At 51.6% G+C, this 14,698-nt stretch overlaps 1 protein-coding gene across 2 annotated transcripts in view; it reads left to right on the top strand.

Moving 5' to 3' along the window:
- The window catches only part of LOC123771093 (BTB/POZ domain-containing protein KCTD9), a 65,718-nt gene that overhangs the window by 11,206 nt on the left and 39,814 nt on the right, over positions 1–14,698 (top strand). For both annotated transcript variants that reach the window (XR_011223732.1, XM_069309440.1), the window contains exons 3-7: positions 1,829–1,965; positions 2,730–2,838; positions 3,061–3,212; positions 3,851–4,074; positions 4,307–4,502. Coding sequence is in view for 1 of the 2 variants with exons in the window: in XM_069309440.1 (XP_069165541.1) it covers positions 1,829–1,965; positions 2,730–2,838; positions 3,061–3,212; positions 3,851–4,074; positions 4,307–4,502 (818 nt within the window). In the remaining variant the exon portion in view is untranslated. The remainder of the gene's footprint in view (positions 1–1,828; positions 1,966–2,729; positions 2,839–3,060; positions 3,213–3,850; positions 4,075–4,306; positions 4,503–14,698) is intronic.

The following is a 14,698-nucleotide window of genomic DNA, read 5'->3' as shown; positions in this document are numbered from 1 at the left end:
CCCGGGATGTTTCCCGCGGCTCCGCCTCTTTCGGCAGGTCGGACCGGCCCTGTACGTGACTGGTTCAGCTTTCTCCTCGGCTCTTCGCGTCTGGTACTTTGATGTGGGTATCACCATCTCTGTGGTGATCAGGTGGCTTTGTTGATGGTGTCCCACCTGCGAGCTTCGTCTCGGCGACAGTATGATGTTCCTGGTGTTTCTATGCACTTTTTTCTTGCTCTTCGTAGGTCGTCTTTTCTTTCGCATCGAGTTGTCTTGTCCTTTCTTGGGTTTTCAGGACTACAGTTATTTGATGTTTCTTACTGTCGTCTCGTTTTGTGCGACACTGGCAGAGCCGCTCCGGCTTGCGTTCGGGGTGGATTTCACATCTGCCCTGTTCTGTACGCTTTCTCGTGTTTTGTTTCATCTCCGGCCTGCTCATGCGTCGCCTGAGCCGTCCTGGTCTTTGATCAGGGTGCCCTCTTATCTTCTCCTCAGTTTGTGGTAGCCCCTTCGGTTCAGGTTTCTGCTCTTTGGTACTGGTGGTAGGTTTGTACATTTGCAGCCTTTCTCCGTCTTTCTGGCGACAGTGGAGACAGCTGCTTACCGGGGGGATCCTTGGGTTATTGATGCTTGATTGGTTCAGCTGGGGGTGCATCCTGTATTGTCCGGTTGCTCTTTTTTGCCATTTCCTGCATACCCTGTCTGGGGATGTACTTTAAGTTGATCCGGTTCCCCTCGTTCCCTGTTTCAGGGCTCAGGTCTCCCAGGTCGTCCGCAGAGTTTTTAGGTCTTCCAGCCTGCGGTCTATCCTTGCACCCGTGCTGTTCGGACGTTTGCAGTTTTTGCTGCTGTGTTGGTGACGTTTAGGGTTCATTTCGGGAGTGAGGATTTGAGGGTCGCACAGGCTCCTGGCCACCCATTCTTTATGCACGCGTCTGCTCCTGTGCGTTCTTGTTGCCTTGGGTCGCAGGTTGCAGCCTGTTGTCTCGGCTTTGCGTTGCGGAGTTTGTGGCGGCTGCCTCCCGGGTCAACCCTTTCTTTTCTTTCTCTTCGGGTTTAAAGGTCCAGGGAGCCGTAGGGGCTCCCTGGAGCTTTATACATATACATTTCATTACATTGAATGTAATGAAACGCCATTTTCTGGGTGAGCCCCGGAGGATCCCTGGCAACCCACCCTCCCTCCCACCAGTCGGCGTTTTTTTCGTGTTGGTTGAAGCTTAGCTTCCGAACTGATGCTAGGCAGCCGGCGCGGTGAGGTCCGGGGCTTCCCCCCCCCCCTCTCAAGATGGGGAGGGCTGCGCGGACGATCGGCGCAGCAGTAAAGTGTGATGTTTGCTTGTTTGCTTGTTTCCTTGGGATTGTAGGGAGTTTCTACCTCTGTTCGTTTTTTTATTTTAGTTTTTTACCATGTGGAGTTTGTTTTGTCATGCCTACCTTTCTGGGTGCCTAACCCCGGTTGATGGCAGATAACTAAAACCCCAACTACAAGGGGTTTTTCCAGGGCCATTGCTCTCTGAAACCTCTCTGAAGGGGCCAGGTTCTGACGCTGGCCCCTGGTAGGTCTGAAGCTAATGAAACTGAAGAAAGCTGAAGAAACTCTTTAGCTAATGTCCCGGTCTAATATAACATACATTAGCCCGATAAGCTCCAGGGAGTCGTATGGGCTCACCCAGAAAATGGCGTTTCATTACGTTCAACGCTGGTTTTATAATTGTAAGCAAGAGCAAGTACTAATATGCTGTCAACTTGTATTGGGAGGTGATGTTAAATTAAAACTTAATACAGTATTTTAAAAATGGTCAAATTTTTGTATAATTTGTATTTCACAAAATGCTTTCTTTACCAGAGACGATGACATCTTGTACGTATCAGAGGGCGAAGACTTTCAACTGCCAGTACAGCCAAGCCCAGGTGTACGGCCACCTGGTTATGTTGGCTCCAGGATGAATCCAGTGTGTGTGGCTGGCCCCGCCTCTACCTGCAGTTAGTATCAATTTCCATTTATATCATGTCAAACTTACTTGTTTTTTATTTAATTTGGATTATCATGGTCATCTGAGAATGGTTACCCATGGGTGCCTGTCACCTATTAGGCTCCCTCTGAGACCAATTATTTGCAAACTTTTTATGTAACAAAAGCAACATTCAACAATAAACAATGAACATATGTAAAAAGATTATTGATTTAATCAAATGTTTTATCAAACTTGAGGCTTTATGAGAGTAGTAGCTGACCTCCCGAAGATCAGTCAATTTAGAACATAAACAATAAATTACCGGTAGTCAAATGAGTGTAAATGATAGATATAACAAATACATCTAATATACAATAGATACTACATTTTACTACAATTTTAAACAGTCATATACTGCAGTCAGTCAGTCAGCCCGCCCACTTGAACCTGGTTTCCAAAGTAAAAAGGAAGGGGCAGGTACACACTAAAATACCCCAGGATGTTTATACTGTATAAACTCTTGCTTCCCACAGCCTCAAGTTTATGTAAATTACTTGGACACATTACATCACACACAAGGTCTCTATAGTGAAGTCCTATTATTGACAGATAAGATTCAATATTTGATGATAAACAGCTAGTGGCTGAAGAGGATTACATAGTATTTTGAATTACTAAAATACCATTAGGCTCAGTGAGATTTCCTTCGAATATGCTCTACATACTAAAGTATGTAGAGCATTATTTTCAATCATTTTTGTGGCAAACTTTTACAACTTTGTGTTGTGACAGGTGGAGCATCTGCCACAAATGATTGGGTCACGCTTAACGTAGGAGGCCAGATCTTTACCACAACCCGTGCCACTCTAGTCACTAAAGAACCAAACTCCATGTTGGCTAAGTAAGTCTGTGTTCTCCTTAGTTCTTGATCAGTTCATATATGTTGACTTCCATTCATGTGTGCAATGTCTTTAATGCATTGGTAATTGCTGCCAATCTTTATATAGATATCTTTCTAAAAAGGCAATTAAAATATTTTGCTTGTTTTCTTCCTTTATTTTTAGTACTATACAGTACTGGTTGGTGGCTAAGTATATTTTCAGTTAGTAATTATATTTTCCAGAATGTTTAGCTGTGAGGATAGCAGTTTGTTGCCCAGCAATCGTGATGCCCATGGTGCATACCTCATAGATCGTTCCTATACATACTTTGAGCCTCTGCTGAACTTCTTGAGAAATGGAACTCTAATTCTTGACCCCAGTATTAATCCAGAAGGTGAGGTTCCTGCGCTGTTTTGATCACGGCTTGAGGACAGTATTACTGTACACAGTGACTCTTGGTCAGTACAGTGTGATTGTGTTATCAAGTATTATTATATCATTTGGGAATGTGCTAAAGGTATACACACACTCTGTAGCTGTTGGGAACACCTTGCTTCATGTATATGAACTAATTTACAATAATCTGCATGCCCAAATGTTTGTGTTAATGTCATTTGGGTGTAAGGGCATGTCTGACTGCATAGTTATTTATTGTCTAATGTCAGTTGTATTGTGATAATAATTTCAGAATTTTGTAGTTCATTTTAACATACTGTAATATACAGTACTTTTAATGGGTTAAAATAATTTTTAACTCCTATTGTAGAACATAAAATTATACAAATGATTTAATGTTGTGCTAAAGTATACAAATATTCTTCAACAAATTTGTCTTCATTTAAGTCGTCCAAGTACTAAAGCCACATTTGTTTCAGTAAACAAATATCTGGCACCAAGAACATACCTAGATAATCATGGTATTAAGCTGTCTAAAACTTGAAATGGAATATTTGACAAATTTATGTTATTTATGAAATACTGTACTGTATTAACTAAAAAGTTATTATGTCTTTATGTTATTATGTTTTATAGGAGTGCTGGAAGAAGCTCGCTTTTTTGGCATGGAGTCTGCAGTGCCGGTGTTAGAAGCACTAATTACCTCTCGAGAAGAGACGCAGGACCTTGAGCCTCTCACAAGGCAGCATGTTGTCGAAGCTCTCATCACGACACACCATCGGGATGAGCTTAGATTTCAAGGAGTCAATCTACGAGGAGCTGACCTTTCCAAACTAGACCTTCGAAACATTAACTTCAAGGTACAGCTCTAGAAACCTATAAGGATTTTTCTTGTCACCATGTTTATTTTGTATTTTCCTGTATGTGTTGAGCATAAGATAGAAGCAAGCTTTGCTTTTATTGAGTGATGCTGAGCTGCAATGCAGCAGAAATAAGGATGTTAATTAAGTGCTTATAAATGTTATGAAAAGGGACGATAAAATACTGTATTATGGAAGCAACATAGTGCTTAATCCATCACCCTTTTCTCAGTTTGCCGATCTGTCACGATGCAACTTGGCAGGAGCTAATATGAATGGATGCTGTCTGGAGCGTGCCAATCTCTGTGGAGCCAACCTAGAAGGGGCACAGTTGCTGAATGTGCGGCTTCTCTGTGCAAATCTTGAATCGGCAAATTTACGAGCGTGTAACTTTGAAGACCCGGCAGGAACACGATCCAATTGTGAAGGCAAGTTTAAGTGAAAAAGATACTTACCTTAATGGAATCCTTTAATTATGTTTGTATTTATACATATTGATGAACTAACATTATCCATCTTATCCATAATTTCTGAGCAAGACCCATTCCCCTTGATTGATTTCTAGGCCACTGCTAGGGTTCACCCAAGATACTGCTGACAAACTAGGCTCTAGTCTATCTTTACCCCATTGTGATGAAGAACATTTCAAATGATTTTGCCCCAATGTTGGAAGGACAGACAGTGGAAAAGAAACTCAGTCAAGCATAAGAGTGACCACTTGCTATGAGGCAACAGTAGAATAAAACCACTCCAGACACCCCCTTCAAACGATAATCGGAATTGCCAGGATGGCCAGTTACCGCTCTGCTAACTGATGTTCGTCCTTCGGAGTCGAAAAAGATCATGACTTCAATATCAGGCTGTGGATTGATAGTTGTGTGTCAGAAGATGGATGATGAGACCAATCTGGGTCCAGAAGGTTTGGCCACACATGGGACATGTGAGTGGGTGCTGTTGTAGTGGCGAATGTTGCTCTAGCTTTGTGCAAACCTCCTGTCCTCTGGGCCTCTGCTGCACGAGCACCTGTGATGACTTGCTTCACCAAGTTGGGTGGTCCTAAGCAAGCAATTCTCAAATGATGGGGGTTGATGTCCAGGTCTTTGAGGGGTCACCTTGAGGCAGTCCTTGTATTGCTTCAAGGATTGAATTTAGTAAATTTAAATATATATTTACGGAACTTAGTAAATAATCTGCTATACCAACTAGGACTAGGTGATCACACTAGCTACCATTACAGGATCAAAGAAGCCAAGAATGTAACAACTCTTGTATATATCTCAAAAAAAAAAAAAAAAAAAAAAAAGCCAACTGCCCTCACTTTCTGTGGGGAGCTCCTATGGCTCCCTGGAGCTATCAGGCTGATATGTGTTATATTAGTCTGGGGAATCAGTCAATTGAAGTTCAGCCTACCGGGGACCACGAGCCAGAACCTGACCACCTCAGAGAGGCAAAGAAAGCAATGGCCTATAGAAACCCCCATGTGGTTGGGGGCATTCCATGTCTGCCATCAACCAGGGTTGGCACCCAGAAAGGTAGGCATAACAAAACAAACCCCACTTGGTAAGAAAATGCGACCGAAAACCAAACAGGGAGGCAGAACTCGCCCTACAACTTGAGGAAACCAAGCAAATAAGCAAACGTCACTTCACTGACCTGCCACCTGTCAACTATTCCAAGCCATTCAGTTCGTTGGCTGATGTGGTCCGGGGCGGACATGACCCTGGCCTCAGATTTCAGTACAATTGTGTGCCTTAGTGGTGTGTTTCTGCTGTGTATGAGGCACAGTGGGCAGCTGTACTGTGAATAGTACTGGGGCTGCATACACTCTGGGTTACTTTTCCTAAGCGCCCAGTAAGTACTACTCTTGGGTTCTAGGGTTACCTTCCATAGAACTTTCTGAAACTGCTTCCATAGGAGTCTTTGCTGCTCGGCTCTTATCCCGCCCTTGGGGCCAGCTGGGGTTTTCTTGACTCTTGTTTGGTCTTGGGTAGGGAGTGGTAGTGTTGCTGGTTGCGGCATCAAAATGTGACACAGCCAGTTTACCTATGCAGCAGCCATTTCCTGTTTCCTCTGGGAATTTTGTACTTTTGCAGGTTTTTTATTTTCTTTTTGTTTGCTTTGCTTGGTGGGGGTCTGCCTGGTGTGGCTATTGGACCACTTATAATAATTTGTTGGCCCTCTGCTAGGCTCCCATAATTGTACACATCACAGGGTTTCAGTGTTTGATATTCCCTTTTGTTAGCTTTGGGTCTAACCCAGTTAGCAACACCTTGCCCAGGCTTCCCATAGCAGTCAGCCTACATGCCCTGAAAAACCCTATCTCCAGTTTGAAGGTTGCTGTGTGCCCTTGTCTCAGGGTGACAGTCACCACTTTTGCCTCTGTCATGCTGCCCATTGGGTCAACGATACCTTTGAATCAGAGTCTTACGAGTTGTGTTCTCTGCATATTCTCCAGTTTACCCATTTTGATAACATTGATATTGTTATTGGGTACAGGCACCATCCAAGCTGCATGTTAGGTTTAGGTTGCTGCAACACACTAGGTTAGTTGCCCACCCGGATGCCCCGAGGCTGCCTCGTTTTGGTTATAGGGACCAGGATAGGCGCTGCTTGCTCGGTGTCCAAACCCAGGGTGTTTTCCACGGCAAAGCCTCTTCCAGCAGATTGGTCCAGTCCAGTACATGGCTGGTTTGGTCTTCTCCACTCTTCGTGTCTGGTCTTTTTGACGTGGGTTTATCACCATTTGTGTGGTGATCAGGTGGCTTCGTTAATAGTGTCACACCTGAGAGCTTCATCTCGGTGGTATTATGAAGTTTCCTGGCGTTCTTTCTGCCATTTTCTCTCTCTTCATAAGTTGTCTTCTATTTCTGATCGGGTTATCTTGTCCTTTGTGTCTTTCTGTCTGGGCTTTTTCAGGACCATCATTTAACGCCTAATACTGTCACCTCTTATTGTGTGGTGCTGGCGAAGCTGCTGCAGCTTGTGTTTGAGGTGGATGTCACTTCTGCCCTGTTCCGTAAGCTTCCTCGTGCCTTGTTTCATCTCCGGCCTGCTCGTGTGCCACCTAATCCATCCTGGTCCTTGGACAGGGACCTGGTTGATACCTGGTTGAGGTATCCTATCTCTCTTCTCCTCTGTTCTTGGTGGCCCTTTCGGATCAAGATTGTTTTTCCAAGGCTCTATTTCTGTTAGCATTGGCCTCTGGGGGTCGGGTCGGTGAACTTCATACCAGCGGCGCAGGGGTTTCTGCTCTTTCGGTCCTGGCAGTCGGTTTGTTCGGTTGCAGCCTTCTTCCTCTTTTCTGCCATAGAACGAGACCGCTGCTTTTCGGAGGTGTCCTTGGATCATTGATGCTTCGATGATCAGGTCGTGGGTGCATCATGTGTTGTGTCTGGTTGCGGCTCTTCACCGTTACCTGTGCGCCTCAGCTTCTGTGACCGGGGATGCGCTGTGAGTTTATTTGGTTTCCCTCGTTCCCTGTTCCAGGGCTGTGGTCTCCCAGGTCGACTGCAGGGTTATTAAATTTAGCCAGTCCGCAGGGTATCCTCGTGCCTGTGACGTTCGGAAGTTTGCTGCTTTGGCAACATATCTTGGGCTGATATTCAGGCACGAGGATTTTGGAAATTGAACAGGGTCCTGGCCACCCCTTATTTGGTCAATATTCCTGGTCCTGGGCATTCCTGTGTGGCTTTGGGTCGCAGGATGCAGCCAGTTGTCTCGCCTTCGAGTTGAGGGGCTTGTGGTGGCCACCTCCCAGGTAAGTTCCTCCTTTCCTTATCTTTGGGTATGTAGCTCCAGGGAGCCTCCAAAGGATACCTGATCAACCAGGCTGTGACTCATACGTCAGGCTGCGAGCAGCCGCGTCCAACAGCCTGGTTGATCAGTCCAGCAACCAGGAGGCCTGGTCGATGACCGGGCCGCAGGGACGCTAAGCTTCGGAAGCACCTCAAGGTAGGAGCCAAAGGGACTCCCCACAGAAAACCAGCATTGAATGTAATAAAAACACCAATTTCTGGATGAGCCCCGGAGTCTCCCTGGCACACTTCCTCCCTCCAGCCGACAGTTTTCGCACTGTTTTGATGCTTATCCTCCAAACTGGAATGGCAGGGTCGCTGGGATTGGGGGGAAAGTTGTCCAGGGTTCCCCCTTCCTGGGTGTGGGGGGCTGCATGGATGAGCAACGCGGCAGTGGAGTGTGATGTTTGCTTGTTTCCTTGGGATTGGAGGGAGTTCTGCCTCTCTCTTCGGTTTTTGGTTGCAAATTTATTACCATGAGGGGTTTGTTTTCTGGGGGGAGCCCCGTCGGCTCCCCGGAGCTATCCCAGGCTGATATGCTAATGTCAGACTTTGGCATCAGTCATGTGTATGGAGTTCTTAGGCCTACCGGGGACCACGGCCAGAACCGGGCCCCCTCAGAGAGGCAAGGGAAGCAATGGCCTATAGAAGCCCCCGTGTAGTTGGAAGCATTCTATGTCTGCCATCGACCGGAACAGGCACCCAGAAAGGTAAGCGCCCCAAAACAAACCCCTATTCTGGTTAAAATTGCTACCAAAAACCGAACTAGTGGATAGAACTCCCCAACCGAAAACAAGCAAACTAGTGTGACGTCACACACCGCCGCGCCGCTGTCTGCGCAGCTCCCCCCTCCCCGGGAGGGGGAAGGGGGAGCCCCAGCCCCCCGCGCCGGCTACCCACACCTCAGTTCTTGAGGCTGATGCTATAGGTGATGGTTGTGTGCTCTGGCTCCGGTGTCGCTACTGCACTGTGCTTTGCGTGTGGTGTTGGTTTTGTGGGTGCGAGAGCCAGGAGTAATCTTCAGTACTCGGGCTGCATGCGCCTAGGGCTGCCTTCCCTAGGTGCCCTGTAAGTACTGCCCTTGGGGCTTGGGGCCACCTTCCACAGGCTCCTCGGGGTCTGCCTCTGCTGGTCCGTTTTACCTTTCGGTTTTTCGGCCGCCTGTTGGGTTCTTGGGTGTTCTGTTCTCCCTTGTTACCGGCAGGTAAGAGGCAGTTTGCACTGGTAGGGGCGCAGGGTGCTGCTCAGCTTGTATATCCCGACATCGCGGCCGGCTCTGTTCCTTGGGGTTCGCTGTCCTCTTGCGGGGTTTTGTTTTTCTTTTTGCCTGGTGGGGGGTTCTGTCATTTTATTCAGTTTGTTTTTGCCCTTCCACTGTTCTCCTCGGTGGCGCCCCCTGCTAGGTCCCCGTGAGTGTACATGTCCCTGGGGTTCAGCTTTAGAAGTTTTGCTTGGTAGTTTTGGGCGCCGGTTTGCAGCACCCTGCCTGGGACTACCTGAGCGCGAGTCCTCTTAAAGTAAACGCTCAGGACCCTGGGAATCCCCTAGGGGGCGCGTGGGGCCGATGGATGTGACCCCGGAGTCCCCACTCGCTGTGTGCGAGTTTGAGGGTTGCTCGGTCCCCTTGTCTCAGGGTGACCCTCATTGTTTTTGCCTCTGCCACGCTGCCTGTTGGGTCGGTGATACTTTCGACCCTGAGTCCTGTGAGTGTTGCTGCTTGCTTGTGACTCAATTTACCCAATCCTCTGATGATTCTATTCGGGTACAGGCGGCGCGTGCGTTGCAGTCTAGGTTTCGTCTGTTGCAACGCGCTCGGTTGGTTGCTTCCCGCATCCGGGGCTGCCCCGATTTGCTTTTCGAGACCTGGACTTGGGGGTGGGGGTCGCTTCGATCCTGGTTCAGTCCGCACCTCCTCGTCCTTCCCCTTCTGTTCGTTCTGCTCCCCCGCCCCTGCTTCCGGCCCCGAAGCGTCTGAGGGTTTCGGGGTCGGAGCAGGGGTTACTTGATCTCGAGACTCGGGCAGCTTCGGGGGTTGCCCCTTCCGGGGGGGGGGGCGGCAGAGGCATTCGAGTCTTGTCTCCCGGCCGAAGCTTCAGGGTCTGACCAGTGGGCCCCCCTTCCTCCAGCTTTTCCGGCTGCTCCGTCCTTGTCTTGTGGGGTCGGGGCTTGGGGAGAGGACTCGGCCTCGGGTCCTGTGGTGAAGGACCTCGAGGCTGGGGAGGGGCTGACTTGGGGGCCTTGGGCCCCGCTGGACCCCGCCTGGGTTTTTCTTCCCACTGAGCGGGGCTTATTGTTACAAGGAGTGGGGTTTTCTTTTCCCCCCTCTGTGTACGAGTTGGATTTGATGTCGGCCCCTCCCCGGGTTCGGTTCCGTGTTCCCCCGGGTACGTCGGTTCCATCCTTCCGGAGGTTTTCGGCTTATCGCATCCAACCTGGTGTGGTGCGAGCGGCCTTTGCAGCTTACCTGCTGCGTGACCCGGTTTATGCCTCGGAAATGGATCCGTCCACGTTCAGGTTTGGGGCTTCGTTCCCTTTCTGGCTCCGTTACGAGGTTCCGGAGTCGTCCTGGCTAGCAGACTGCCCCTTGTTTGGTCTGGATTCCTGGCATTCCTTCTGTCGTTCCTGCATGCTGGAGTGGCGGGAAGCTTCCACGGTGTTTCAGGTTTTCCTGGGGGGCGAACTTGAGTACCTGAATGAGTGCTTGTTTGCCCCTGCCCTTCCCCGCGATGTGGGCGTTATTCAGCTCCATGTGCAGGTTCCCTCCCTTTTGGCGGCGCTTGTTGCGGAGGACTTGCGCGCCCGGGGCCTTTTGTGTTCGGCCTTGCGGTTCTTTTCCCTCCTGGAGCTGTCTTCGGATTGGCTCGTGGAGAATGTGGGGACGCTTGGATCCGTCCCGGGGTCCGGCACCTTGTCCTCGGCTGCGCGTTCGTCGGCTGCCTTGTTGACGCTGTTCACGCCGATTTTGCGGGATGCAGTTTCCCTGTTTTATGTTTCCCGTCTCGTGTCGGCAGGCGGTGCTGGGTTCCTCCGTGGAATCTGCTTGGGCTCTGGCTCTTAGGCGTTCTTCTCCTTTTTGTCCTCTCCTGTTTGGGGAGTCGGCCGTGGCACAGTTTATTCAGGCTGCGTCGGCGGCTTGTCGTCCGATGTCGGACTTGTTGGTTTTCCGGGGGTCCCGGGGTGGGTCTTCCCGGAAAGGTCGTGCCAGGGCTCGGGGTTCCTCTCGTCGTGGTAGGCCTCTGGTGTCAGGTTTGGGGTTGGCTCCTCCTGCGGACCCTCCCTCGTCTGGTCGGCGCGGTGTTCGCGCTGTGCGGGGTTCTGGGTCTCGTAAGGGTCGCCGGCCCTTTCGCGGTTTGCCCCCTTGACGGGGCGATGGGGGGGGCGGCTTGCGCTGTTCGCCCGCGCCTGGTCCCACGATTCGTGGGCCTTTCGGGTCGTGTCTCGCAGCCTGCGGTGGCGTTGGGTGGCCCCTCCCCCCTTTGGGGGGTCGGGGCTGGCAGGGCAGGTTTCTTCCCCTGCGCTCTGTCGAGTCGTCTTGGAGTGGGTACGCTTGGGCGTCGTCGAAACGACGTCGTCCCTCAGATGGGTTTCCCGTCTGTTTCCGGTTCCGAAACGGGACTGCGTGGACCTGCGGTTCATTCTGGACTTGTGCCGTCTGAACCCCTGGGTTCATTGCCCCTCCTTTCGGATGACTACACTGTCTCAGGTTCGGCTCCTCTTGGAGCCGGGAGCTTGGATGGTGTCCCTGGACCTCCGGGACACTTATTGGCATGTCCCGATTCATCCGCGGTTCTGGGACTGGCTCGGTTTTGTTGTGGGGTGTCTGAGTTACCGCTTTCGTTGTCTCCCGTTCGGGTTGAACCTGGCACCTCGCGTGTTCACGCGCCTTACACGGGTTGTGGTGGCTCGTTTGCGTCTCCTAGGTGTTCGGGTGTTGGCCTACCTCGACGACTGGCTGGTTTGGGCTCCCAGCCAGTCAGCTTGCTTGCTAGCCAGGGATTTGGTTCTTTTCCAGCTCGCCGAGTTCGGGTTCTTGGTGAACTGGAGGAAGTCCCATCTGGTTCCCTCTCAGGTTCGGACTTGGCTGGGTCTCGTTTGGGACTCTCGAACCGCCTCCTTGTCTCTCCCTCTGGAGTCTGTCCTGCAGCTGCGGTCCCGCCTTCGTCTGTTTCTGGAGGGCCCTCGGGTCACCCGGCGGTTGCTCGAGGGGCTGTGCGGGAGCCTGAACTTCGCGATGGTGGTCTACCCGCTGGGTCGGGTTTGGCTTCGACGGCTGTTCTGGTTCCTTCGGGGTTCCCCCTTCCGCCTCTCTTGCGATCGCAGAGTTCGACCCCCGGGGGCCTTGCGTCGGTTGCTGCGTCACCGGCTTCCTCTTCGGGTTTTTCGGGGTTCAGTGCCTTGGCGCCTACCCGAGCCCTCGCTTGATGTGTACACGGATGCGTCATCTCTCGGCTGGGGTTTTGTGACCAGTGCTCACCAGGCCGGCCAGGGGCGTTGGGATCTGTCCTTCCGTCGAGCTCACAGCACGGTGCGGGAGTTCGCGGCAGTGTGGTTTGCTCTGGGGAGGATTCGGGTGGCCCGCGGATCGACGATTCGGCTCCATTCAGACTGCTCTCCGGTGGTTCATTGCCTGAACCGCGGGGGTTCGATGCGGTCCTTGTCTCTTTGAGGTTGGTCGCTTCGGGTGACTCGTCTGCTGAGTTCTCGGGGTTTGGCTCTCCTGGCGGTTCACATACGGGGCGTGTCCAATGTCTTGGCCGACGCCCTGTCACGCTTCGTTCCCCTCTCCACGGAGTGAACGGTCGACGACGAGTCCTTCCGTTGGCTTTGCCAGACGTTTGGGCGCCCCGAAGTGGACCTCTTCGCGTCGGCGTGGTCGCGGCGTCTTCCCGTTTATGCAGCGCCCTTCCCCGATCGCGAGGCCGTCGGAGTCGATGCCTTTCGGCTAGACTGGTCGAGGTGGGGGTTCCTGTACCTCTTTCCCCCGGTTCGGCTGTTGCTCCAGGTCCTGACTCGCTTAGAGACTTACCAGGGGAGAGTTGTCCTTCTGGCCCCTTGGTGGCCGGCCCAGCCTTGGTTTCAGGCGCTGGTTGCTCGGTGTCCGAACCCGAGGGTTTTCCCGCGGCTCCGCCTCTTTCAGCAGATCGGGCCGGTACGTCACGTGGCTGGTTCGATCTTCTCCTCGAGTCTTCGCATATGGTTTTTTTGACTCGAGTCTATCATCATCTCTATGGTGATCACGTGGCCTCCTTGTTGGTGTCCCACCTGAGGGCTTCTTCTCGGCGGCAGTATGAAGTTTCCTGGCGGTCCTTCCGTTTCTTTTTGCGTCTTCGTCGTGTTAGCTCCTTGTCTGTTCGGGTGGTCTTGTCCTTCCTCTCGTGGTTGTTTCAGGACCGTCATCTTATGTCTAACACTGTCGCTTCGTATCATGCGGCGCTGGCGGAGCCGCTTCAGCTTGCTTTCGGTGTCGATGTTACGTCTGCGCCGTTTCGCAAGCTGTCTCGTGCATTGTTTCACCTCCGGCCTGCTCATGCGTTGCCTGAGCCGTCCTGGTCTTTGGACAGAGTGCTTGCTTTCCTTTCATCTCCTCGTTTCGTTGTGGCCCCTTCGGTCCAGGATTGTTTTTCCAAGGCACTTTTCTTGTTGGCTTTGGCCTCTGGGGGTCGGGTAGGGGAGCTTCATGCTCTCCTCCGGCGCAGGGGTTTCTGCTCTTTTGGTCGTGGTGATTGTTTTGTTCGTTTGCAGCCGTCTCCTTCTTTTCTGGCGAAGAATGAGACTGCTGCGTTCTGGAGGGGTCCATGGGTGGTTGATGCTTGGTTGGTCAGGCCGGGGGTGCATCATGTTTTGTATCCGGTTGTGGCGCTTCGCCGTTATTTGCGCGCCACAGCTTCTGTGTCCGGGGACGCGCTGTGGGTTGATCCGGTTTCCCTTCTTCCCTGTTCGCGGGTTCGGGTCTCTCAGGTCGTCCGCAGGGTTATTAGGTCCAGCCAGCCTGCGGTCTATCCCCGTGCCCATGACGTTCGTAAGTTCGCGGCTCTTGCTGCCGTCTTTGGGAATATGTCTTGGTCTGATATTCGGGCGCGGGGATTTTGGCGGTCGAACAGGGTCCTGGCTGCTCGTTACCTTGTGAATGTCCCTGGGCCTCGTCGGGCCTGTGTTGCTTTGGGTCGGCGGTTGCAGCCAGTTGTCTCGGCTTCGAGTTGAGTTTCGAGTTGAGGAGTGAGCGACGACCGCCTCCCGGGTAAGTCCCTCTTTTTTCTGTCTGTGGGTAGTTAGCTCCGGGGAGCCGATGGGGCTCCCCTCAGAAAACCAGCGTTGAATGTAATGAAACGCTATTTTCTGGGTGAGTCCCGGAGGCTCCCCAGCATCCCTCCCTCCCTCCGGTCGGCGGTTTTTCGCGTTTTTGACATCCAGCCTCAAGAACTGAGGTGTGGGTAGCCGGCGCGGGGGGTCTGGGGCTCCCCCTTCCCCCTCCCGGGGAGGGGGAGCTGCGCAGACAGCGGCGCGGCGGTGTGTGACGTCACACTAGTTTACTTGTTTTCGGTTGGGGACTTCTATCCACTAGTTCGGTTTTTGGTTGCAATTTTAACCAGAATAGGGGTTTGTTTTGGGGCGCTTACCTTTCTGGGTGCCTATTCCGGTCGATGGCAGACATAGAATGCTTCCAACTACACGGGGGCTTCTATAGGCCATTGCTCCCCTTGCCTCTCTGAGGGGGCACGGTTCTGGCCGTGGTCCCCGGTAGGCCTAAGAACTCCATACACATGACTGATGCCAAAGTCTGACATTAGCATATCAGCCTGGGATAGCTCCGGGTGTAACGGGGGGTGGGG

This window comes from Procambarus clarkii, chromosome 65 (genome assembly GCF_040958095.1).
Source record: "Procambarus clarkii isolate CNS0578487 chromosome 65, FALCON_Pclarkii_2.0, whole genome shotgun sequence".
NCBI classification, from domain to species: domain Eukaryota; kingdom Metazoa; phylum Arthropoda; class Malacostraca; order Decapoda; family Cambaridae; genus Procambarus; species Procambarus clarkii.
The sequence above is the reverse complement of the archived record's forward strand: the minus strand, read 5'-3'. Positions and strand labels throughout refer to the sequence as shown.